The sequence below is a fragment of the Schistocerca nitens genome, chromosome 4, assembly GCF_023898315.1.
Source record: "Schistocerca nitens isolate TAMUIC-IGC-003100 chromosome 4, iqSchNite1.1, whole genome shotgun sequence".
Classification (NCBI taxonomy): domain Eukaryota; kingdom Metazoa; phylum Arthropoda; class Insecta; order Orthoptera; family Acrididae; genus Schistocerca; species Schistocerca nitens.
This window is the reverse complement of record NC_064617.1, coordinates 657437685-657464293: the sequence shown is the minus strand read 5'-3', so window position 1 is coordinate 657464293 and position 26609 is coordinate 657437685. Positions and strand designations below refer to the sequence as shown.

The 26609-nt window shown below is 42.5% G+C and overlaps 1 protein-coding gene across 1 annotated transcript in view; it reads left to right on the top strand.

The window, feature by feature from the left end:
- The window catches only part of LOC126251765 (uncharacterized), a 169093-nt gene extending 143390 nt beyond the window's left edge, over positions 1-25703 (top strand). The window contains exon 6 of the mRNA XM_049952385.1: positions 23509-25703. Coding sequence (XP_049808342.1) covers positions 23509-23653 — 145 coding nt within the window. The 3' untranslated portion in view covers positions 23654-25703. The remainder of the gene's footprint in view (positions 1-23508) is intronic.
- Positions 25704-26609: the final 906 nt, after the last annotated feature.

Genomic DNA, 26609 nt, shown 5'->3' with positions numbered 1-26609 from the left:
GTCTGGAACAGGATAAGTTATGACTGCTATAAAGAAAATACGTAGCGTTGGAATATACTTAACTTTTAATCAATCCTTGTGATACATCTCTCTTGACTATACAAATGAGACTCGTAAGATACATGCACTGTGACAATTGGCGCCTTGCTAAGTCGTAGCCATTAACTTAGCTGAAGGCTATTCTAACTGTCTCTCGCAAATGAGAGCAAAGGCTTCGTCAGTATAGTCGCTAGCAACGTCGTCGTACAACTGGGACGAGTGCTCGTACGTCTCTCGAGACCTGCCGTGTGGTGGCGCTCGGTCTGCGATCACACAGTGACGACACGCGGGTCCGACATGTACTAATGGACCGCGGCCGATTTAAGCTACCACCTAGCAAGTGTGGTGTCTGGCAGTGACACCACACAAACAATGAATAATTGTGGAGGAAGGGTGCAAATGCTAGTCTGAAATGCGGCCGGTTGACAGAAGAGGAATTCATGGCGCGACACAACACATAAATCTAAGATAGATAATGACTCAAAAAAGTGCATGGAGATTGTGGAAGGTGTTTGGAGAAGTGGAAATGCCTATTATAATTATTGTATCTCCTTTCCTTTCACTTTATATTACATAAATTGTGGAAACTTCACCTCTTTTTATGTTTGTTGGTATTCTTATTAAACTGCAAAATTACTTTGGGAGTGATCTAATTGTTACTGCAGAGGTAGTATTATATCAGTTACGTTATGACATGGAAAAGACTCTGTCAAAGTTTTTTCAGGGGGTCATTTGGAGTAATGGATGAATGTGAGGAAAATTCCAAACTGGAACGTAGCTCATCTTCTCCTTCGTAGTGGTTATTTTTATGAATCCTTTTTATTGCACCATATCGTTCAGGCTAGCATAGTTGACATATGTTTTTCCCACTCCAATACACAGTGAACAGATCTCATCATTCTTTGATGTCCTCTTCATCTAGTCTGCCTACAAAAGAAGTGAAGCACATAGAAAACATGTTAGGATATCAATGTAAGTTCGTACATATATACATCAACGGCAGCTATGTAAATGATAAGGGCTGCAGTTCACTGTGACAGGTATAACGGCCATCCAAGTGCTTTACTGTTCGTGTAAGGTACAGAAGGAACATGAACGGCATCAGGCTTTGAGTGATCACTGTGTAGGACACGAAGATGTTTGTACGTGTGAGACAGCGTTTCCAGCACTTGACAGAGTTTCTGATAGATCTCATTGTGGATCGCCATTTTGCCGGTTGTTCCAATCACGCAAAATCAGGACCGTGTGGCTTTCAGGCGTGGCCCAATGCTGGACTGCATGGGACCGTAAGGGCACGCCTACTCTTCGTCAAGATTCTGGTCGACAATGTCTGATCTTTACAAGGGACGACAACCATATTGTGCACCAGGCAAATCACAAGCCCTTTACATCTCTGCCTGTTGACTGAAGACAGCATTGACCCCTGCAGTACACTGTGCCATGTGCACCATTGGTCGGAGACTAGCAACAGCCAGAGTGGGAAATTTCCGTCCCACGAGTAGCCTGTCGTTAACACGGCAAAACAGACGGCTGCATTTGAAATGATACCGAGTCCGGGCAGCATCGACTGCTGATGAATGCGTCGTGTTGTGTTCAGCAATGCGTTCTGCACTACCCCGTATGAATACCGTCAGCGAATAGGGTGGCGAGCTGGTAGCAGGTACAGTTCTTCCATTGTTTTGAAGGTGCGCAGCGGTTTTACTCCTGGCGTAGTGACGAGCCATTGGCTGTGATTCCAGGTCACGACTAGTAATTACTGAAGGAACACCTATGGCACAACGGTGCATCATGGACATCCTATCACGTGACAATTTCGGGATGCAATTTTTCGCAGGAGAATGCTCGTCGACACGTGTAATGTAGTCTACGAATTGTCTGTGTGATGTTGGGGTACTCCCGTGGCCAGAAAGACTTCCAGATTGTCCCCGATGGAACACGTGTGGGACCACCTCGGACGTCATGTCCATCTCAGTCCAGTGCCAGTATCCACGATACTGGATACTAGTTACTATACTTGTGAGTCAGTGTGCCTCAGGAGTGCATTCATCCAGTCCAGAGAAAGCGGACGTCATTCTCATAAGTGGACCCATTCTGCCAAGCTGTTTATAAACTTCACTCGATATTGTGTTCTCTCCAAAGCCGTGAAAAATCACCGTTTCCTCCTTCAATTCCGGGTACCAAGGTTTTTTTTTTTTTTTTTTCGGGCTGTGTATATTAATCGTGATTACAATTCATTTCAGGGCTCTGATAATTTAGAGCATCGCGATAATAATTTGTTTCATGTCTTTGACAGTTTCGAGGGTCATATTGACACCAATAATAACTCCAAAAGTATGCTAGGATCTGAAAAGCTTGTGGGACAAAAGTTGCATGGGGCAACGGGGGCCATAATATGACGTTGGTGTTTTGTTGCTATGTGGAGTCGCTTCAGAGATATGAAGGTCAACTTTGTTTTTTTTTAAAGGGATTCTATAGTATGGTACTTAGTTTCTGATAGAGGCTATCGAGATGAATCCAATCATGTGTTACAGTAAGGTCTTCGAACGCCAACGCATGTCACAAAGGTAGCATTAACGTCCATTTACAGAAGGTGTTCGAAGTGATGACCATTGGTATCGATGCAGCGCTGCAATCTTCTTATCATTGATTGAATGGTATTCCGTATCACACCGGCACTCATCGAAGCACGTGTTCTGACAATGCTCTCTTCCAAATCTTCAGGTGTAGCTGGAATGTATAACCAATGTCTTTTACGAATCCCCACAAGATAAAATCCGGAGGCGTCAAGTCTGGCGAACGAGCCGGCCACGCAACATCTCCTCTGCGTCAAATCCAACGATTTGGGAATTGTCTCAGCAACTCATTTCTAGCCATCAGCGAAAAATGTGCCGTACACCCATCGGCTTGATACCACATTCTGTTCCTTGTTCCTAAAGGTATTTCTTCCAATAACAGACCTAAAGTTTCTTGTAGGAATGTGGTGTACTCCCTACCATTTAGATTTCCTTCGATGAAATATGAGCCCATAATTATTTCCTCCACAATTCCACACCATACATTCACCGACCACGGTTTTTGGTGTGCAACTCGCTGCAGCCAACATGGATTTTCAGTTGCCCAATAATGCATGTTATGCAAATTAACATTTCCATGGCTCGTGAATGTAGCCTCGTCAGTAAATAAAATCAAATTAATAAATGTGTCATCCTTCTGAACCTGAAGTTGAGACCATCGACAGAATTCAATACGACGCATACAATCCGTACCAGTTAATTCTTGGTGGAGACTGGTATGGTAAGGATGATATTTATGGCGATGCAGAACACGAACAACAATACTCTTGTTCATGTCAGATCCCGTTGCAATTTGACGCGAACTAACACAAGGATCTCGAACCACAGTGGCGAGAGTACCAATTTCCGTTTCCTCGTTAGTAACTTTCCTTTGCCGGATATGTTTCCTGTGTGTTAAAGATCCAATTTTTCTCTATTTATCATACACATATTTAAATGTACGACGGGTAGGGTGAGTACGATGAGGATATCTTTAGGCGTGTAAGTCTCTAACTCCCACGGAAGTTTGATGGAATTCTTCGTAAATAAGAATCATTTCGACTTGTTCTTCGAAGGAATACATCATTCACATTCGTCTGATTCGACGATACTAGTCTTACCGTTACTATTAGTGTTGTATTGCGAAACCGTCGAAAGATATTTACATGTCAATGGCACGTTAGATGGATACGCCATATTCGGCGAATTTTTATTATTGCACGATATACGAGAATTGTCAGAGCATGTGCTTCGGTAAGTGCCGAAGTGATAAGGAATACCACACAATCCATGACAACAATATTGCAGCACTGCATTGATACCAATGGTCATCACACCTTCTGTAAATGGACGTTCATGCCACCATTTAGATCTTCGTTGACTTTCAAAGACCTTACTGTTACACATCATTGCAGTCATCTCGATAGCCTCTATCAGAAAATAAGTACCAAACTACAGCGTCTCTTTAAAAAAGCAAATTTGACCTTCATATCTCTGACGCGACCTCACTTAGCAAAAAAAAAGGTTATATTGTGGTCCCCGTTGTCCCATGCAACATTTTTCCCACAAACTTATATATATATATATATATATATATATATATATATATATATATATATATATATATATATATATATATATATTATCAGGGTGAATCACTAACTATTGCCACCTAGAATAACTCCGTATGTAGGTGAGGTTGCTTCAGGAAACTGTTACATGTCTTATGGTCTTGTACTGCTCTGACTACAGAGAACAATGCTGGTGCAGTCACATCGCATTCAGAATACATCGTTAAACGTACATTGTTGAACATAGGGTTATGCCGCCTACGACCCTCACGTATTCTCATGTTGACTCAACAACATGGCAAATTACGATTGCTGTGGACACAGGAATATCGATATTGGACCGTATATCAACGAAATGTGTCGGCTAGAGACGTAGACCACGTTTACTGTTACAACAGCTCCAAGTTCGTGCCCGGATACACCGTCACCCAGGCGAACAGAAGCTCCATGCCATGGCTGCAGAGCGGCCATTATTATGGTACATGGAACTATCACCTGCGATATCATGGGACCTTCGGTAATAATGAAAGGTATCATGACAGCTGCGGGCTACGTCAATGTTATTGGGGGCCGCTTGTATACCTCCGAAGGATAACCGCCCGTCTCTCAAGGTCACAATCGTGCTGCCGTGGCTTGAGGAGCGTGATAGTGAACTGAAGTTGATGTTCTGGCCACATATTCGTCTAATCTGAACCCGACGGGATGTGGGACGCTCCTGAGCGTCCGATCTATGCCCAGAAACTAGCGGCCTGTGTTTTAGGGGAATTTCGTGACCTGTGCTTAGAAATCTGGTTTCACATACGTCCGGAAACGTACCAAGGATTTGTCGAATCCATGCCTTGATTGCAGAATTGTGCCATGTTCAAGTGCTATTCATATCGCCTTAATTTTACACCTTCGCCCTGCGTGGTCCTACACAAACGTGCACCTGGCACTTAAAACATAGTGATGTTATTTCTAATCGCTGTCGAGTATGGAACGTTGTTCTCCCTTGCGTCTACTACGACAGCCGTTACATCTTAAAATAAACCCGCCCGGGTAGCCGCACGTGTTAACGCGACAGCTTCCGGAACGGGGAGATAGCTGGCCCCGGATCAAATCCGCCCACCTGACAACGAGGGGTTGGTGGGCCGGCCAGTCTTGATGTGGTCTTCGCGGTAGCTGAAAATCGGACTGATTCCCATATTCGGCATACGATACCAGCTAGGAAAACATTTAGAACACTTTCTCACACTTGCACACAGAAAAAAATGAAATGATCGTATGGCATTGTTGGCCGGGGAAGTTCGGCCGCCTAGTGCAAGTCTTATTGCAGTCGACGCCACATTGGGCGACTTGCGAACCGGTGATGATGATTAAATGATTATGAGAACAACACAACACCTAGTCCACGAACGGAGACAATACCAAACGTGGACGGGAATCGAACCCGGGCCCGCTGAATGGGAGGCAAGCACGTTACCACTCAGCTAAGCAGGCGAACTTGCACACAGAATTTACTCTATACACACAGACATTCGGGAGGGGGAGAGGGAGGGAGGGAGGACAGCAGACTGATGTCTGGTCTCTTTAAACACTTACTCAGCATGAACATCTTAAAATGACAAGCGCACATTTATACACATCCATAGAGGGTAATTAAATTGCTAACACAAGAGCAGCAATTTAAAATGGCACAGCGTCGAAATCAACTAATTGTGTTTTAAATCGGGGTAACTGAACACTCAGATGAAAAAAGTCGTGTTGTACCTCCTAATATTGTGTCAGACCTCTATTTTCCCATCGTAGTGCAGCAACTCGACGTGGCAATGAATCTCCAAGTCGCCAGAAGTCCCCCGCAGAAAGACTGAGCCTTGCTGCCTCTGTAGCGTCCATAATCGCCAAAGTGTTGTCGGTGCAGGATTTTGTGCACGAACTGACCTCTCGATTATATCCCATAATTGTTCGGTGAGATTCATGTCAGACGATCGGGGTGGCAAAATCATTCGCTCGAATTGTCCAGAATCTTCTTTTAAACAATCGAAAACAATTGTGTCCCGGTACATAGCCCATTGTCATCCATAAAAATGCAATCATTGTTTGGGAACATTAAGTCCATGAATGGGTGAAATTGGTCTCGAAGTAGCGGAACATAACCATTTCAGTCAATGATCGGTTCATTCCACGTAAACACAGCTCACACCGTTACGGAGCCGCCACCAGCTACCACAGTGCATTGTTGAGAACTTGGGTCCATGGCATAGTGGGTCTGTGCCACACTCGAACTTTACCATCACAGCTTACCAATTCAAACAACTTAAATCCGGACTCATGTGACCAGGTCACGGCTGTCCAGTCGTCTAGCGTCCAACATACATCGTCACGAGCCCAGGAGAGACAATGCAGGCGACGTGCTGTTAGCAAAGGCACTCGCTTCGGTTGTCTGCTACATAAGCCCATTAACGCCAGATTTTGCCAGACTATTATGGCGGATACGTTCGTCGTACGCCCCACATTGTTTCCTGCGGTTGTTTCGAGAAGTACTGTTTGTCTGCTAGCACTGACACCTACATGCAAAAGCCGCTGCTTTTGGTCGTTAAGTGAAAGCCGTCGGCCACCGCGGTGTCCGTGTTGAGAGGTAATGCCTGAAATTTGGTAGTCTCGGCGCACTCTAGACAATGTGTATCACGGAATATTGAATTCCCTAACGATTTCCGAAATGGAATGTCCCATGCGTAATACCAACTATCATTCCACGTTCGGTGTCTGTTAGTTTGCGTCGTGCGGCCATAGTCACATCGGAAAACTTTTCAGGTGAACCACGTGAGTACAAATAACAGCTCCGGCAATGCATTACCGTTTCGTACTTCGTGTACGCGATACCACCGCCATCTGTATACGTTCATATCGCTATCCCACGACTTTTGCCACCTCAGTGTTTAACACCAAAATGATGCTCTTGTTTCACACTGACTGAGTGATCTGGAGGATGGTTGTGGTGAAAAACCTTTCCGTCTAGGTGGTATCGCACCGGAACTTAAATACTTACGTTTAAACGGTAATTTTGTCACCTACGAGCTTGACATTAGTGAGACATGTATGAACGTCTCAGCCGTACCAACGTTTCCCATTAAAAGCAAGGGCTTCGATCTCGAGGCTCAACCCGCCACATTCCTGTAATCTGTCAATAAATTTTTAAGCAACGCACATTCCGCTACAAAGTCAAACATTAAGTCTTAATTTGTGTAATCATTGTAAACTTAACGTATGTCCCATTCGCAACAGCAACACATTGATTTCAAAATGGTTCAAATGGCTCTGAGCACTATGGGACTTAACATCTGTGGTCATCAGTCCCCTAGAACTTAGAACTACTTAAACCTAACTAACCTAAGGACATCACACACATCCATGCCCGAGGGAGGATTCGAACCTGCGACCGTAGCAGTTGCGCGGTTCCGGACTGAGCGCCTAGAACCGCTAGACCACCGTGGCCGGCACACATTGATTTCTAGATCTCTTCTATAGCAATATAATAATGTTTTCACCCATGATACAAGAACCTTAACATTGTAACTAGAAGAAAATCAGGTGAATATGATCTGCCTGAATCTCGTCGCATACTTTTGGAATGAATGAAAAGAGTCAGAAACGTGTAAAGTGTTCCGGCGAATAAACTGGAGTCAGTCATTCACCATGCTTCAGTAAAAAATTATTCCACCTTCAGAGTATCATTGAGTGAATCAGACCTTGGTGGCGAAGATTCCATGAGGACGAACAACTGTGACAGTAGCCGTTACCTACATGCCTGGTGTCTTTGCAATGAATAGGCATGGGTGTCAGTGGATTTTTTTGTTCGCGAAGTGTATCTAGAGAGAGGTAAATACACACATACACACACACACACACACACACACACACACACACACACACAAGAGAACAACTAACATAGTTAAACGAACGTGGAGGATCTACGTTCAGCGTGGTAGATTGCTTACTCAGCTAGATTCAGTATGGCATTGGAATGATTAGTTATCATATTGGCCATGCAGACAATGTGATGAAATTGCCTGTACAGTCCAATACCATGCTCTGCGCTTACTAATTTTGTGTAAGCCATTTTAAAATGAATAAAAATCGTCAAGTAATTTACGAGAGCTGTCTTTCTTTTTTTTATGTCAACCTCTGGTCGGCCGCGAAACGTAAAACACAGTGACAAAAATGTTTTATTTGCAGCATTTGGCTGTATCTTCCAACAATTTCTTCTCTATATAGTCGCCGTTCCGAGTTAGACATTTGTCGTAGCGTTGTACCAGCTTTCCAATACCCTCGTCATAGGATGCAGCCGTTTGGGCTTTCCGACAATTACCTCCCCTAGTCTGCAGCTCGTCTGCCGTGCCGAACTGACGTCCTCATAGCCACCGGAGATGAAATTGTGGGTGGTCAGACACTTCCCATCGAGAACGTTGCAGGAGAGCCTTTGTTGCAATTGAAGTGAGTTTCTACAACGTTGCCGCACTTCGCTGTCACGCATAACAATTACGACATGTGGCCTACATAAAATGACGCAAAACCCCTGAGCGAATGACAGCACACACTTCACACTTCACGGTACACTCTACTGTTCTAGCTACATTTACGAGGGTCACTCCAAAAGAAATGCACACAGCTTTTTTAAATACATCTTTTATTCTGTGTGTTTGAAAGTTTTACAGTGTATAGATATATCCTTTACTAACAATATTTTCATTTCTCCACATAATTTCCATCCCTCTCAACTGCCTTACGCCATTTTGGAACCAGCGCCTGTATACCCACACGGTAAAATTCTGGACCAACCTGTTGGAGCCACTATTTGGCAGCGTGCACAAGGGAGTCATCATCTTCAAACCTTGTTCCACGAAGAGAGTCTTTCAGTTTCCCAAAGAGATGATAGTCATATGGAGCCAGGTCAGGACTGTAAGGCGGGTTTTTCAGTGTTGTCCATCCGAGTTTTGTGATCGCTTCCATGGTTTTTTGACTGACATGTGGCCGTGCATTGTCGTGCAACAGCAAAACATCCTGCTTTTGCCGATTTGGTCGAACACGATTTAGTCTAGCTTGAAGTTTCTTCAGTGTCGTCACATATACATCAGAATTTATGGTGGTTCCACTTGGCTTGATGTGCAAAAGCAATAGTCCTTCGGAATCGAAAAACACCGTAGCTATAACTTTCCCAGCAGAAGGTGTGATTGTGAATTTTTTTTTTTTGATGAATTTACATGATGCCACTCCATTGATTTCCTCTTCGTCTCTGGTGAGAAATGATGGAGCAATGTTTCATAACCTGTCACAATTTTTCCAAGAAATTCATCTCCACCATTCTCGTACTGTTCCAAAAGTTCTCTGCATACCGTTTTTCTTGTTTCTTTGTGAGCCACTGTCAACATCCTTGGAACACACCTGGCACAAACCTTTTTTAACGCGAACACTTTCAGTATTCTGCAAACACTTCCTTCCCCTATCCCAACGTAGCGTGACAATTCGTTCACTGTGATGTGTCTGTCAGCAGTCACCAATTCGTTAACGCTCTGCACATTGTCTGGAGTGTGTGCAGTACGAGGCCTGCCACTGCGACGACAATCCTCAATATTGCTGTGCCTGTTTTCATCACGTAACCTACTTGCCCACCGACTAACTGTTCTCCGATCTACAGCAGCATCTCCATACACCTTTTTCAACCTCTTGTGGATGTTTCCCACTGTCTCGTTTTCACAGAACATGAATTCTAAGACAGCACGTTGCTTCTGACGAACAAGTGTAGCAGCCATCTTGAAGACATGCTGTGACGGCGCCACTCACCGGAACAGGTTGAACTAAGTTTGAAAACATGCGGGAAGGATGTATCTACACACTGTAAAACTTTCTCACATGCAGAATGAAAATTGTATTTTTACAAAAATAATATGCATTTCTTTTGGAGTAACCCTCGTATTTGCTCAATGTGCGCTCAGAACTGAAATGTTTGATCGGATTTTCACTGTAGCATTTATTTCACGACCGCTCGGACTCTCTGCGACCCTCGTACTATTCGCATAATGACAATCTGATGTCGCAAGTGCCTTTTTTCTACACTGGTTTCAAGTTGTGTCCTCTTCTAAACTACTGATAGCTGTTAACAATGAATATGATGACTGAGATAAACTGAAGTGGAAGATGCATTTGACAGGGGAAGGACATACCCAATGGGCCACAGATTTTGCTTATCTCGCGCACGATTGTAGTTTATACTTACATGTAATAAATGTTCATCTAGTGCGATTTGCATTTCGAACGTTTTAAGAAAACGAAGTTCAATGTTTTAGGAGGTTGTTGAATTCCATACGAGTAGTCCTGTGTTCGAATCTCGTCATTCTTTTTTCTTTCTTTACTCTTCAAGGGCAATGGTACAACGAATCACAATAATAATAATAATAGTAATAATAATGAGCGTCATTGTGATACAATAGTTGTGAGGTTTAATCGACATAAAATAATTTTCTCTCTTCGTGTCCTGCCTTACGGCAGGTCATATCATGGGGGGAAGCCTCGTCAGAGAGGTCCACCGCATGAGCGTCTAGGGAAGTGATTCCAGTGGTGGTTTCCCGTTGCCTTCCACTAATGATGATAAAATGATAATGAAGACAATACAACACCCAGTCCCTGAGCGCAGAAAATCTCCGTCCCAGCCGGGAATCGAACCCGGGCCCATTGGCGTGACAGACTGTCGCGCTAACCACTCAACTATCGGGGCGGACAGATGAAATAAGGAACGTGATTAAACAAGCATTTATGCATCAATACTTTCATCTGCCTATCGCTAATACAGGGTACGTCATTCAAAGCAAGTATCGATCGTTACGACTTCACTGCGATACCCGCATACGATCGATAAAGAAACGCTCGTTCCGATTCCTTGTAACACCTCTGTTATACTGATCCACGAATGTACCATAATGACTGTCATTATTATTATTGTTCCTCGATAGAGTATTGAACAGGCTCATACAATTAGGATTCTCGGTTTCACGAAAACATCAGCGAATATCATCGTACAAGAGCGCTGATTGTTACATCTTAGTACCACTACAATTGTCGTAAAGATGAACAAATTCGGTCACTCTGCGAGTGTACGTTTCCCTTGTGAGATTTTAAATGATGCAAAACATGTAAACTCAAGCACTAGAAAGGCTGAGGGTCATTTTCCTTTATCTGCTAAGTTTCTTTTCTTACTTGACGTAATGTACTGAATTAATTTCAGCTCCCAATTTTTAAAAAATCCTCTCTTTACGGTCCGCTAGTGACACTGTTACCTCACTAAGAGAGAAAAGTCGTTCACGCAAAGCCATTAACAGAAACGGCACACATTTCCTGGAAAAAACTCCCTCACTTAGCACTAGGTGACAGTGGGTCGATGTGCCGACATAGTCTCCTAGGTAGACGGGCAACGTCTGACGAGTAGACGCTAATTGGCCTTGTAACGACAGCGTCCGTATGAGTAACCTCCTTGGGCTTGGACCGTTTGCCATTTGAAAGTCCAGGCTCCGGCGGAATGAGTCACATATTATCATCCGTAGCTCCGTAGCTTATACGGAACACAGAGAAGATTCATAAAATCACTTTTGTCACAGTTTTCATCGCAAAATACTTACCAGTTTCAACTAATACCAGTCATCTTCACATAACCTCGATTCTCGCTTCAGGGGCGTTGACGCCTGACGGCAAAAGACACGGAAACCCAGCTAGTGTCTAAGTAAGGGCTTTCTCTTGTCGTGATCATGTACTGCTAATCATAACCAGTTAGTTCCATTAATCCCGTAATCATGCACAAAATAAGCTGTACCTAATGTTCACGGTCCTTTCCGCCCAAAAAATCGAGATTTCGCCCATTACCTTCGTCTGTTTCAGAAGTAACTGACTGCTTTGAATGCTGCTATGGTGACCTTCGGTTATCTAGAAATGCTAAGCTCCACGACATCGTGACGTTCTACTGCCAAAGATCATGTCTCTACACGAGAGGACAAACGATCTTTGGCACCAAATGCAAGCGCTTTAGCAAAAGTACGGAAGGAGAATATCAGAGACAGAGGAACACAGATGTGGCATCTTGCATCAAGGATTGTTTCTATGTCCATGTTTGTGAAAAAATAGCAAAGATGCGAACGACTATCGCCCAGCTACAAGTGCAGCAGGTAAAATCACTGCTCTCGTATTCAGAAGAAACCAGCTTCCCTTCCGGTAGTTTGGAATTTGGATTTCTTCTCAAGGCTAATGAAAGGATGATTCAGTCCTTTATCACTGACTACTACTTCATTATATTAATATCCGATTATTGTAAGCGTGTTTTACGTTGAGTTAAACAGAAATAAATTAAATTAGAATAACCTCTAACATTTATGTCTCGTAATCTGTAGATTGGAGGATTATGACTCCAGTCATTACCATAGCTATCAGATCTCTTTGTTCAGGGTTTGGTCAATGGTTAAACCCATAAACTCAGTAACATTCAACATGTGGAAGATATCAAGTTTTCCCTACATCTCGATAATTATCCCTGAAGCCTTTATATGATATTTGGTGGAGGGCAAGTCTTGTACCAGCTCTCCTCTTGCCATGCTATTTGCGAACTAACTTCACAGACACTATCGGTGATACCTATGAAGAACAATAATATGTTTCTCGACTCAGTTTGAGGCGATAGTTCCTTCGTGATGTAGACTACCTTTCCTGCAGCGTCTCTCATACGATTGTTGATATGGTTTGTGACACGTTCATTCTCACTAAACAAGCAAGACCCCAATCGCATACCTTTCATTAAGAATCCGATGCATTAATTTTATGTGGTATCTTCTATGCTCATGACGTTCATCTCCAATGAGTCTCGGTCTGGCATCTGTTTCCCGACATCTAGCTTTATGTAAGTCATATTACATCTCCCTACATGTTTTACGGATGTGACTAATTCCAGTGACTGTTTTCTGTGTTGTAATCGAAAAATATCAGAACATTCACCCGTCTTTACAAATGAAATTTCGACTGTTTATGTTGAAGGTCACCCGTTAGTCTTTATATCAAGCGCTGACAACTGCAAGACCTCCTGATTTTCGCTCACTTGTAATGAAATCCAAAATTTTAATAATTTCGTCTACAGAGCCTCAGTGACTGATAATCAAGAAACAGCTCGACATTTTTAGCTGTTCGCAGTGACCTATTTCAATTAAACTATCTTCAGACGAGCTGTTATATGGAAGAAGAAAATCTGTAAAAATACATTCAAGGAACCTGACAAAATTTCGTAAACTGTTCAGGGAAATTCTCGTACAAGGGTCCCGTCATCACGGGCTCGTTACAGAATAGTCACATATTTATAATTTATTTTATTTATTACCGCATATTTCTTTCCGGGAAAATACGTTCATTGAGAAAGCCTGTGCTATGCAATCACCAAAACGTACATAACAGTACGCAGAGTAATACAACAACACTCAAATACAAAAATATTGTTACAGTTACCCTGGCTGCAGGATCAGCTCTTGCATTGCTTTTTTTGGACTCATACACGGGGTAAACATCAGACTCTATACATAAATCTATACATGCTGTTTTGTGTCACTGTTAACGTACAACTAACCCAAAAAAGAAAAGCGCGACAGAGCTGAGCAGTATTGAATGCATACTTGAGAGCGAAGAGTAATGTAAGTGTTATTGCTGACCAGTTGGAGAGTGGAACTAATTTGTTTCCGAGCAAGATATGCAGCGCTTACCATAGAGTTTTGCACTGTTGTGTAGTTATTTTCATTGCAATACACATACAAGGATAAACGGAGGTAAGAAATCAGACGAAAAGTAATTAAGCTGTAACGAGTCAGCGGGGTCCACAGGCACTTTATACCAACATAATCAGAGAATACGCTGAACGACCTCTGAAAGTCTTTTGATGCAGTTCATGTTTGCTCCAGCGAGTATCGACTTTCGTCATCGTGGTGACAATTGTCAGCATGTAAGTGAAACAGACTCGTTGGAAGAATCCTCAGGAAGTGTAGTCCACCCACAAAGAAGGTAGTTTACAAAACCTTTGTTCGATCAATACTTGAATATATAGTCGATGAATACATTGCTTCCTTCTACGTATATCCTGCGAAAACACGATTAAGATAAAATTAGAAAGAGTCTAGGTCACGGGAAGGCTTATCAAAAGCAGCTCTACCCGCGGATTAGTAACGGCTGGTATAGGAAAAAGGGGCAGCGGAGAGACAGTACCTTTACACACACTGTAAGACGACTTGTGTAGTATAATGCCAATGCAGATATTTCACATCACTACATACAGCATGCAAAAAGCGACTTGGGTGGCCTTATTATAAACTTGCCCTCAACAAAATAATATGCACAGAACCTATATAACTTGTTTGACAACATTCCATTGTATTTTTAAATTCTCACTGGTTTCATTAACCTGTTTCATATTTTCTTTGCGTTGAATTAATGTATTTCTAAACTACACGAGGTAACGTAACCATATATAAGACTTGTTTCTACTCAGTCGCAAGTTACTTATTTTAAACAGATGACTAACACCTACTTAGTGTTTCTTGATGCAATAATTTACCAACAGCCGTATGATTTGTAGAAGTTTATCTTATTTTATGAACTACTTAGTGTTGTCGTCGTCAGTAGGATGACTGGTTTGATGCAATTCCCCCACTAGTCTATCCTGCGTAAGCATTTACTCTCTGCACAACTACTCGATCTTTAAGCAGCTTACCGTCATTTTCCTCTACAATTTAGCCCTCACTCCCCTCCTCCCAACCACCACCACCACACACACACTCACAAACACACGTTCCTCGTATACCAAACTGAGCCGGCCGGAGTGGCCAAGCGGTTCTAGGCGGTTCAGTCCGGAACCGCACGACCGCTACGGTCGCAGGTTCGAATCCTGCCTCGGGCATGGATGTGTGTGATGTCCTTAGGTTAGTTAGGTTTAAGTAGTTCTAAGTTCTAGCGGACTGATGACCTCCGATGTTGAGTCCCATAGTGCTCAGAGCCATTTTTTTTATATTCTGCTATAGCATGTAATAAGTGATCATGCAGTGGACTACTTAGTTTCTAACTGCGAGTATACGAAGATTTTATACGTTTCACTTTCTCACCGTTAATCAACTGAAATCGTATAAAAACTAACCATGGACCTTGCCGTTGGTGGGGAGGCTTGCGTGCCTCAGCGATACAGATAGCCGTACCGTAGGTACAACCACAACGGAGGGGTATCTGTTGAGAGGCCAGACAAACGTGTGGTTCCTGAAGAGGGGCAGCAGCCTTTTCAGTAGTTGCAAGGGCAACAGTCTGGATGATTGACTGATCTGGCCTTGTAACAATAACCAAAACGGCCTTGCTGTGCTGGTACTGCGAACGGCTGAAAGCAAGGGGAAACTACGGCCGTAATTTTTCCCGAGGGCATGCAGCTTTACTGTATGATTAAATGATGATGGCATCCTCTTGGGTAAAATATTCCGGAGGTAAAATAGTCCCCCATTCGGATCTCCGGGCGGGGACTACTCAAGAGGATGTCGTTATCAGGAGAAAGAAAACTGGCGTTCTACGGATCGGAGCGTGGAATGTCAGGTCCCTTAATCGGGCAGGTAGGTTAGAAAATTTGAAAAGGGAAATGGATAGGTTAAAGTTAGATATAGTGGGAATTAGTGAAGTTCGGTGGCAGGAGGAACAAGACTTCTGGTCAGGTGATTACAGGGTTATAAACACAAAGTCAAATAGGGGTAATGCAGGAGTAGGTTTAATAATGAATAGGAAAATAGGAACGCGGGTAAGCTACTACAAACAGCTTAGTGAACGCATTATTGTGGCCAAGATAGATACGAAGCCCACACCTACTACAGTAGTACAAGTTTATATGCCAACTAGCTCTGCAGATGACGAAGAAATTGAAGAAATGTATGATGAAATAAAAGAAATTATTCAGATAGTGAAGGGAGACGAAAATTTAATAGTCATGGGTGACTGGAATTCGAGTGTAGGGAAAGGGAGAGAAGGAAACGTAGTAGGTGAATATGGATTGGGGCTAAGAAATGAAAGAGGAAGCCGCCTGGTAGAATTTTGCACAGAGCACAACTTAATCATAGCTAATACTTGGTTTAAGAATCATGATAGAAGGTTGTATACATGGAAGAACCCTGGAGATACTAAAAGGTATCAGATAGATTATATAATGGTAAGACAGAGATTTAGGAACCAGGTTTTAAATTGTAAGACATTTCCAGGGGCAGATGTGGACTCTGACCACAATCTATTGGTTATGACCTGTAGATTAAAACTGAAGAAACTGCAAAAAGGTGGGAATTTAAGGAGATGGGACCTGGATAAACTGAAAGAACCAGAGGTTGTACAGAGTTTCAGGGAGAGCATAAGGGAACAATTGACGGGAATGGGGGAAAGAAATACAGTAGAAGAAGAATGGGTAGCTTTGAGGGATGAAGTAGTGAAGGCAGCAGAGGATCAAGTAGGTAAAAAGACGAGGGCTAGTAGAAATCCTTGGGTAACAGAAGAAATATTGAATTTAATTGATGAAAGGAGAAAATATAAAAATGCAGTAAATGAAGCAGGCAAAAAGGAATACAAACGTCTCAAAAATGAGATCGACAGGAAGTGCAAAATGGCTAAGCAGGGATGGCTAGAGGACAAATGTAAGGATGTAGAGGCTTATCTCACTAGGGGTAAGATAGATACTGCCTACAGGAAAATTAAAGAGACCTTTGGAGATAAGAGAACCACTTGTATGAACATCAAGAGCTCAGATGGAAACCCAGTTCTAAGCAAAGAAGGGAAAGCAGAAAGGTGGAAGGAGTATATAGAGGGTCTATACAAGGGCGATGTACTTGAGGTTAATATTATGGAAATGGAAGAGGATGTAGATGAAGATGAAATGGGAGATACGATACTGCGTGAAGAATTTGACAGAGCACTGAAAGACCTGAGTCGAAACAAGGCCCCCGGAGTAGACAACATTCCATTGGAACTACTGACGGCTTTGGGAGAGCCAGCCCTGACGAAACTCTACCATCTGGTAAGCAAGATGTATGAAACAGGCGAAATACCCTCAGACTTCAAGAAGAATATAATAATTCCAATTCCAAAGAAAGCAGGTGTTGACAGATGTGAGAATTACCGGACAATCAGTTTAATAAGCCACAGCTGCAAAATACTAACACGAATTCTTTACAGACGAATGGAAAAACTAGTAGAAGCCGACCTCGGGGAAGATCAGTTTGGATTCCGTAGAAATACTGGAACACGTGAGGCAATACTGACCTTACGACTTATCTTAGAAGAAAGATTAAGGAAAGGCAAACCTACGTTTCTAGCATTTGTAGACTTAGAGAAAGCTTTTGACAATGTTGACTGGAATACTCTCTTTCAAATTCTAAAGGTGGCAGGGGTAAAATACAGGGAGCGAAAGGCTATTTACAATTTGTACAGAAACCAGATGGCGGTTATAAGAGTCGAGGGGCATGAAAGGGAAGCAGTGGTTGGGAAGGGAGTAAGACAGGGTTGTAGCCTCTCCCCGATGTTATTCAATCTGTATATTGAGCAAGCAGTAAAGGAAACAAAAGAAAAATTCGGAGTAGGTATTAAAATCCATGGAGAAGAAATAAAAACTTTGAGGTTCGCCGATGACATTGTAATTCTGTCAGAGACAGCAAAGGACTTGGAAGAGCAGTTGAACGGAATGGACAGTGTCTTGAAAGGAGGGTATAAGATGAACATCAACAAAAGCAAAACGAGGATAATGGAATGTAGTCGAATTAAGTCGGGTGATGTTGAAGGTATTAGATTAGGAAATGAGACACTTAAAGTAGTAAAGGAGTTTTGCTATTTGGGGAGCAAAATAACTGATGATGGACGAAGTAGAGAGGATATAAAATGTAGACTGGCAATGGCAAGGAAATCGTTTCTGAAGAAGAGAAATTTGTTAACATCGAGTATAGATTTAAGTGTCAGGAAGTCTTTTCTGAAAGTATTTGTATGGAGTGTAGCCATGTATGGAAGTGAAACATGGACGATAAATAGTTTGGACAAGAAGAGAATAGAAGCTTTCGAAATGTGGTGCTACAGAAGAATGCTGAAGATTAGATGGGTAGATCACATAACTAATGAGGAGGTACTGAATAGGATTGGGGAGAAGAGGAGTTTGTGGCACAACTTGACCAGAAGAAGGGATCGGTTGGTAGGACATGTTCTGAGGCATCAAGGGATCACCAATTTAGTATTGGAGGGCAGCGTGGAGGGTAAAAATCGTAGGGGGAGACCAAGAGATGCATACACTAAGCAGATTCAGAAGGATGTAGGTTGCAGTAGGTACTGGGAGATGAAGAAGCTTGCACAGGATAGAGTAGCATGGAGAGCTGCATCAAACCAGTCTCAGGACTGAAGACCACAACAACAACAACAAGTTCTAGCGGACTGATGACCTCCGATGTTGAGTCCCATAGTGCTCAGAGCCATTTTTTTTATATTCTGCTATAGCATGTAATAAGTGATCATGCAGTGGACTACTTAGTTTCTAACTGCGAGTATACGAAGATTTTATACGTTTCACTTTCTCACCGTTAATCAACTGAAATCGTATAAAAACTGACGAAGAAGTAGAAGTTCCCGTTCAACACAAGAGAGCACGCCTTTTTTTTCGTAAAAACCGCACAGACCCTGGCTTTGTTGTCTCCATTCTGGTAAGATACAGAGCTTACTATTCACTGACAGCCACGTGGTATGAAAAATCTGAAATTTACAAAGACAAATTATTCCCCAAAATGTTATGAGTGTATCACATATTTTCATTCAACAGGTATATGGCCATGATGCGTACAGTCATGGCACTTGATTTAACACAAATGAACAAAGCAAGGAGAAGAATCGACTGTTTTGCATACTAGTTCACAAAGTAATATACACTCATGTTCAGAAGAAAAAAAAAACGGAATACCTTCAATGACTACTGATAGGACGTTCGTATTCGCAGAACATGTACATTAACATGTTCTGCAGAAATGACCAACATTTCAGTCACCTCGGTTCAGCATGTGTGCTGTTGCCCAGCACAGGGCCCACCTTGGGCCTTGATAACTTCTTCCATGCATGATGGCATCGACGAGTACAAGGCGCGACTGGCTGTGGTGTAGCCATCCATGATGCATTCACCGGGTTCCAAAGTTCATCTGTGGTGGTTGGCATTGGGTCACAGCACTGCTTCCGTCGCTTCACCATATCCGATACATTTTCTATCGATGACAAGTTTGGTGATCTGGTGGGCCAGGGCAAGAGGCTGACATCCTGTGACACCAAGAACGTACGTGTTGGTGCAGCAATATGTCTTACTGAAAAATGACGTCTGGGGTGTTGTGCAGAAAGGGTATGGCTACGGGTCGCAGGATGTCATTCACGTAGATCTCACTGCTCACAGTGCCCTGGACACGCACTAACTGTAATTTGTCGTTGTAACCAACAGCAAACCGCACCATAAGGCCTCGAACTGACTCTGTGTGTCTTGCGCGAATCCAGTCACTGTGATGCCGCTCCCTCTGTCTGCGGCGAATCAAAATGCTGCCATCATTTTCAAATAAACAGTACCTGGATTTGTCCATCGATGCCATTCCTGTCCCCAGTGACATCGTTCCAGCCACCATTGACGTCTAGCATGTTTCTGCACGTACTTCAAAGGTTGACGAAGAAATGGACGACGCACACGTAACTCATGCTGTTATAAACGGCGACGGACGATCACCGCTGATAGTGTGACATTGTTGCACCAGAGCCGAGGAGGATGCAGGTCTATCCTGCAGTGCCATTCGGATGACGTGTCGATCTTCTTAGGGGTTGACGTGGGTTGTGAGACCTGACACACTTAGTCGTGTTCTACGGCCTTCTGTGAACCATTCTGCACACAGTCGTTGCACTGCCGAAACACTTTGTCCAACATGAGCAGCAAATTCCCGAATGGATGCATCACATTCTCTCTTACCCATAATCTGTCCGCTTTCAAACTCACTGATTTGACGGTACGGTTCGCGCACACGCCTGCGAGGCAGCCTGAGTGTCTGCTCAAGTCACACTGATCCATTACTAATGGTTTATAGCGACAACGACAGACACAGGCACATTTTACCAGTACGTAGCGTTGGCGCCGCGGTATCGATGTTAGCCTTGAACTCACGGGCCGACATGGATCAAATGGTAATCAATTCTGCAGAACATACTAATGTACATGTCCTGTGAATATGAATGTCCTGTATCTAGTCGTTCATGGTGGTTTTTTTTTTTTGTTTTTTTGTGAATGTGAGTCTACCTACAGGGTACGAACCGCACAATAACCCTGGGTTCGCTGTGGGGCGGCGGCGGGTTGAATGGACTGCTGTAGCCTGTTGTTTGGTTGTGAACCGCTGAGGGCTACGGCGGGGACGAAGCCTCCCCGTCGTTTCTTGGTCCCCGGTTCAATACACACACACACACTATGAACTGTGACCTTTCCAACGGAAATTCCTAATACAGTCGCACAACTGAGACGATACTCCATAGTAGCTTGTGAGGAACGGCGTGAAAAGCGTTCTGGAATCAATTCGATATCCCCTGTCGGTAACACTCAGTACTTCGTGCGAATAAAGCGCTAATCGTGATTCCCAACAACGATGTATTCTGAATCCGTGTTGGTTATTTGTCGATAAATCGTTTTCTTCGAAGACAGTATATGTTCCAAAATCGACGTTAGCGATATGAGTCTGTAAGTCACTGGGCCGGCCGCTGTGACCGAGCGGTTCTAGGCGCTTCAGTCTGGGTCCGCGCGACCGCTACGGTCGCAGGTTCGAATCCTGCCTCGGGCATGGATGCGTGTGATGTCCTTAGGTTAGTTAGGTTTAAGTACTTATAAGTTCTAGGGGACTAATGACCTCAAATCTTGGGTCCCATAGTGCTCAGAGCCATTTGTAAGTCAGTGGATTACACCTATTTCCTTTCTTCAGTACTTGGTGTGACTTGAGCAACTTTCGAGGATTCAGGTATGAATCTTCGACTATCGGGCGATTGGAACGATCACATAGACAATGTTGCGGGGAAGACAGACTAAAGACTGCGTTTTATTGGCAGAACACTTAGAAGACAAAACGGATCAGATCGCTTTTGCAGAAGCAACGAAAAAAGCATGCCAAATTTAAAAAAACGCAAAATCCCCAAGAGTGGCAAAGTTTTGCAGAAGTTAGAAATATAGCGCGTACGTCAATGCGAGATGCTTTCAGTAATTTCCACAATGAAACTCTGTCTCAGAATTTGGCAGAAAACCCAAAGCGATTCTGGTCGTACATAAAGCACACCAGTAGCAAAACGCAATCAATACCTTCACTCCGCGATAACAACGATAAAGTCACTGATGACAGTGCCACTAAAGCAGAATTATTAAACACGGTTTTCCGAAACTCCTTCACCAAAGAAGACGAAAGGTTCCTTTCAGAGTATGCTGATGCAATAGCTCCATATTAAGCAGTTATATACAACCGCTCGCTCACAGAAAGTTCCGTACTGAAAGACTTGAAAATTGCTCAAGTCACACCAATACCCAAAAACGGAAATAGGAGTAATCCGCTGAACTACGGGCCCACATCACTAACGTCGATTTGCAGTAGGGCTTTGGAACATATACTGTGTTCGAACAATATGATTTACCTCGAAGAATACGATCTATTTAGCAAGGATTCAGCAAACATCGTTCTTGTGAAACACATCTATGTCTTTATACTCATGAAGTAATGAGTGCTATCGATAGGGGATGTCAAATTGATTCCATATTTTTAGATTTCCAGAAGGCTTTCGACACCGTTCCTCACAAGCGTCTTCTAACAAAACTGTGTGCCTATGGAATATCACCTTAGTTGTCCGACTTCATTCGTGATTTCCTGTGAGAAAGGTCACAATTCGTAGTAACAGACGAAAAGTCATCGAGTAAAACAGAAGTAATATCTGGCGTTCCCCAAGGAAGTGTTATAGACGCTCTATTGTTCCAGATCTATATTAACGACATATGAGACAATCTGAGTAGCCTTCTTAGATTATTTTCAGACGATGCTATCATTTACCGTCTTGTAATGTCATCAGATGACTAAAACGAATTGCAAAATGATTAGATAAGATACCTGTACGGTGCGAAAAGTGGCAATTGACCACGAATAATGGAAAGTGTGAATTTATTTACATGAGTACTAAAAGAAATCCGCTAAATTTCGATTACGCGATAAGTCACATAAGTCTCAAGGCTGTAAATTCAACTAAATACTTATGGATTACAATTACAAATAACCAAAATTGGAACGATCATATAGATAATGTGGTGGGTAGAGCAAATCAAAGACTGCCATTCATTGGTCGTAGAACACTTAGAAGGTGCAACAGATCTACTAAAGAGACTGCTTACACCACACTTATACGCCCTATTCTGGAGTACTGCTGTGCGGTGTGGGATCCGCATCAGGTGGGACTGCCGGATGGCAACGAAAAATTTCAAAGAAGGGCGGCTCGTTTTGTATTATCGCGAAATAAGGGAGGTAGTGCCACAGACAAGATACGTGAATTGGAGTGCAATGATTAAAACAAAGGTGTTTTGCGTTGCGACGGGATATTCTCATGAAAATTCAATCACTAGTTTTCTCCTCCGATTGCGAAAACATTCTGTTAGCACCTACTTACATAGGGAGAAATGATCATCTCGATAAAATAAGAGAAATCAGGGCTCGTACAGAAAAATTTAAGTGCTCGTTTTTTCCACGCGCCGTTCGAGAGTGGAGCGGTAGAGAGACAGCTTGAAGCTGGTTCATTGAACCCTCTGCCAGGCACTTAATTGTTTGGCGGTTTAGCATTAGAGCCCTTAAGGGGGTGGGTGATGTCACCATTCTAAACTTTACCACTACATTTTTTTATTCAAATTTATAATTGTAGTTTATGCACTTGTTAATTACAATTATAAGGTCTCCCGTGATATGTCACATACAAAATAAGTAGAAAATTTCCTGTTTTACATCTTATATTGACAATACCAGATTGAAGGGAACCGCGAATTGACACCAACTGCAATTGTAAATTTTGCAAGGGTGTAGTAATCTAGGATTAAGCTGCTTTGCTGCACCGAGCTCGAAGGACATCTACATCTAAGTTCCTCATGTTGGCAATTGTTCTTGATTCGAATTCAGGAATACTTACTCCGTCTATTTCTTTTTTTTGGGTGTACTCCTTGTTTTAGTTGTTGTTAAAATGTCGGCTCGGTCCAGTTTCTCAGACAGGCTACGACGTGTCCGCAGGGACCCCGAGGAGCTGCAGCGGCCCGCGGTCGCCAACTCGGCGGTGGCGCGCTTCCACCGCTACGTGCAGGCGGCCCGCGACGGCCAGGACCAGAAGGACTGCCTGGCGCTGTACCCGGCCTGCACCGTCAACACCGAGCTCTGACCCAGTGACCGCGACCAGCCCCTCCAGGAACTGGAATGGCTCAGCCGCCTGGACGCCGGCCAACCTGCCCAGACAGAATCCGCAAAACACACTCGCAGTGGAGTCTGCCGCAGCGGCTTCTGTCTTTGGGACGGGAAAAACCAGTCTGCCCTTCTAGCATTCCAGTCGTTTCCTCAGAACCATCACTGAATCACTCCCTGCACTAGACTGTTTGTTCCATTTAACCGTAATGTCGAGGCATGGAACATTTCTCTCACGCATTCTGTACAAATCCCATACCTGCTGTGTATGGTCTCATTAGTCCCTCGGCCAGAACTAATGTAAGCAGGTACACCGCTTCACTGCAGCATCCTGATGGCGAAAATCTAAAGCATCAGACATACGATATCACAGACAGATTATCGTGTTTGAATCAATTACGGGTCGTACTTTGATTAGTACGAACATTAATCAGGTGCTATTAAGTGATAAAGGACCTAAGTGTTCTTTCTGCACCCCTCTAGAACTGCTCAAAACATCGTCACTGATAGCAATGGATTTTTGACAAACGGTATCTGAGTATTTGAGAATTCGGAAACATTAAACGCCCTACTTCGTTGGCAGTGTAGTAAGAGAAAATAATATCTTCTTGTTCCAAGAGAAGACCATGGCCAGGCACTCTACCAAATAACAATCGACAACTAAGAGATTTAGGAGCGGATGTATTAATAAATTAGAATGCGTTGATGTGAGCTCAGCTTGTTCCGTTGTCTAAGCAATCTTTACAGCTCTTACTTCAACTGCCGGTGTCAGGGTGCTGCAATACTGATTATCCGTTTATTGTAATCACCGAAAGCTGCTTATTTTTTTAAAAAAAAGGTTATTAATTAGATCTTTTCAAAAGTACCATTGTTAAGGAAGACGTGATCAGTGTAATCCATTTCTAAGAACAAGTGTATCTTGTGAGTGAACGTGTACCTGGCAAGGAATTAATTTCTGTGTAACGTACGCTACGTTCATAGAATGTGGGGAGAAACATCGAAATGTATAATCTTTATTTGAAAGTAAAGGGAATTACATTTACTGTTTAATTGATTAGGCGGATGTAGCTGCGACCAAAAGTCAAAAACGAGTCAATAAGAGTAAAGGAAGTTGCTTCGAGGCTTAGAGATGGGTTGTGCATCAGTACCGATTAGGAACACTCACGGAACTTTTGGTCGTTTTAATAGATATGTTATCAAAACACGAGCCACTGACTCAACGTGCTTTTAGTGCAGTGGAGGTACTCGTTATCGTCAATCACTACGCAGAAAATTACCAAGACATCATCTTAAACACCTTAAATTACGAACCTTGTTCAAAATGTAGAATGAGTGATATTGCACGACGGGATTCTAGGAGGCGTAAAAGCTAAAATATATTGCTTGGTGGCAATAGTGCAAGAAAAAGTATCTTTCACTGGTATTAAAATGAAAAAATTTTCAAATACCACAGATTTCAGATATTTATAATACATCAAATGACTTCGTTCCTTAATATCTGATGTTGACTTCACGGGTGATTCAAATACAATTTCTTTCAGCCGACGAGGACTTTAAAAATTTACTGTTCAATTTTTTTTAAGTGTATGATACTAAGTACACAGTGAATTTTTTCCAAATATTTTGTTTCCTTGTGTTCGACGAACAAATTAGACGTATAAATAACACAGCCATTGATAATTTGTTAGTTGTACAAAATTTCTTGTCGTAATTATTACACATATTAATTCGTACATTTACATGAAGAGTCCACCAATAGTGTTAAGCACTATGTTTGTGTGATCGCTTATCATATGTTCGTTAGTACAGAATGTAACTTAATATCCAGATAACCCGTTTCTTTCAATTGCTACAAATTTTGGACGTATAGAATAAGAACATGTACCTCTTGCTCAAGTATGAAGACCACTGCTTAAGAAACCCAAGAAAATGCATCTCTGTCGCTACAGTTACATAGTCAAATTGTAAAACGATGGGTTTATTGCCCTCGCGTGTTACTATTTCTGTAAAGATGATTTTGATGCATTTGTTCATTGGTGATTTATTTATTTAATTTATTTATTTATTTCCTGAATAGTTTATTCTCTTTTGAAATAAACTCGTTTTATAAAGGAATGGGATTCTGATTTTCTGCAATAAACAGGGTAAGGATTTGCATGCTTATATTTAATGCTTGTGTACTCTTACTTACGAATAGGGAGTACGTCATACGGTAAGAAAAAAGGGCTCACTGATGGATTCTGTATTGCATGTAAGCAGTGCGCGTCAGAAAGGAGACAAATTTAGTTCGTATAGTTTGTCGCTACTTTCTTTATACTTGGGTGGAAAAACTTCTACTTACCTCTGTCATGTGGGCTGCCATATTTTGGTGAGCTGATACTTCATGTTCCAGGATTTAGAGATCACGATTTACGCGATCCACGTTTTGTTTCCATATTGTTATAGTTATTGATTTTGGGTATTCGCTGGTATCGCTTGGAATAAAAGAAGTGTCATCATATAAAGCGCCTATGTGCCAGTTAGGTGAATGATGAATTTTAACGGAAGGAGGGAAGGGGTCAATAAGTGTCGACGATGGTTAAATCTCTCGTAGAACCTCACCAATGTCGACCGTGCTATACAGTTTCGTTGTTTTTCCTTCTAACATAAATATTATTTTTCGGAGTATCTTCTAAATCAAACAAATCCAGAACCGAAATACTGAGTAATGATAAATATAGCACGCTGTCACTACTTTTCAAGCAAGCGTCTTTCATATTGTCCCACGGCTGCTCTTAATACAACTGTGTAAATTCCTGTAGACACTGTATTTCTTGCAGTGCCAAAGTACTCGAGATCAGCAAAAAATTTTGAACTTCTGATGATACTACATCCCTCCATTAAATACATTACCTGTCCAAGTGGAAAAAGTAGCTGCTAAGCCGATGGAGATGATA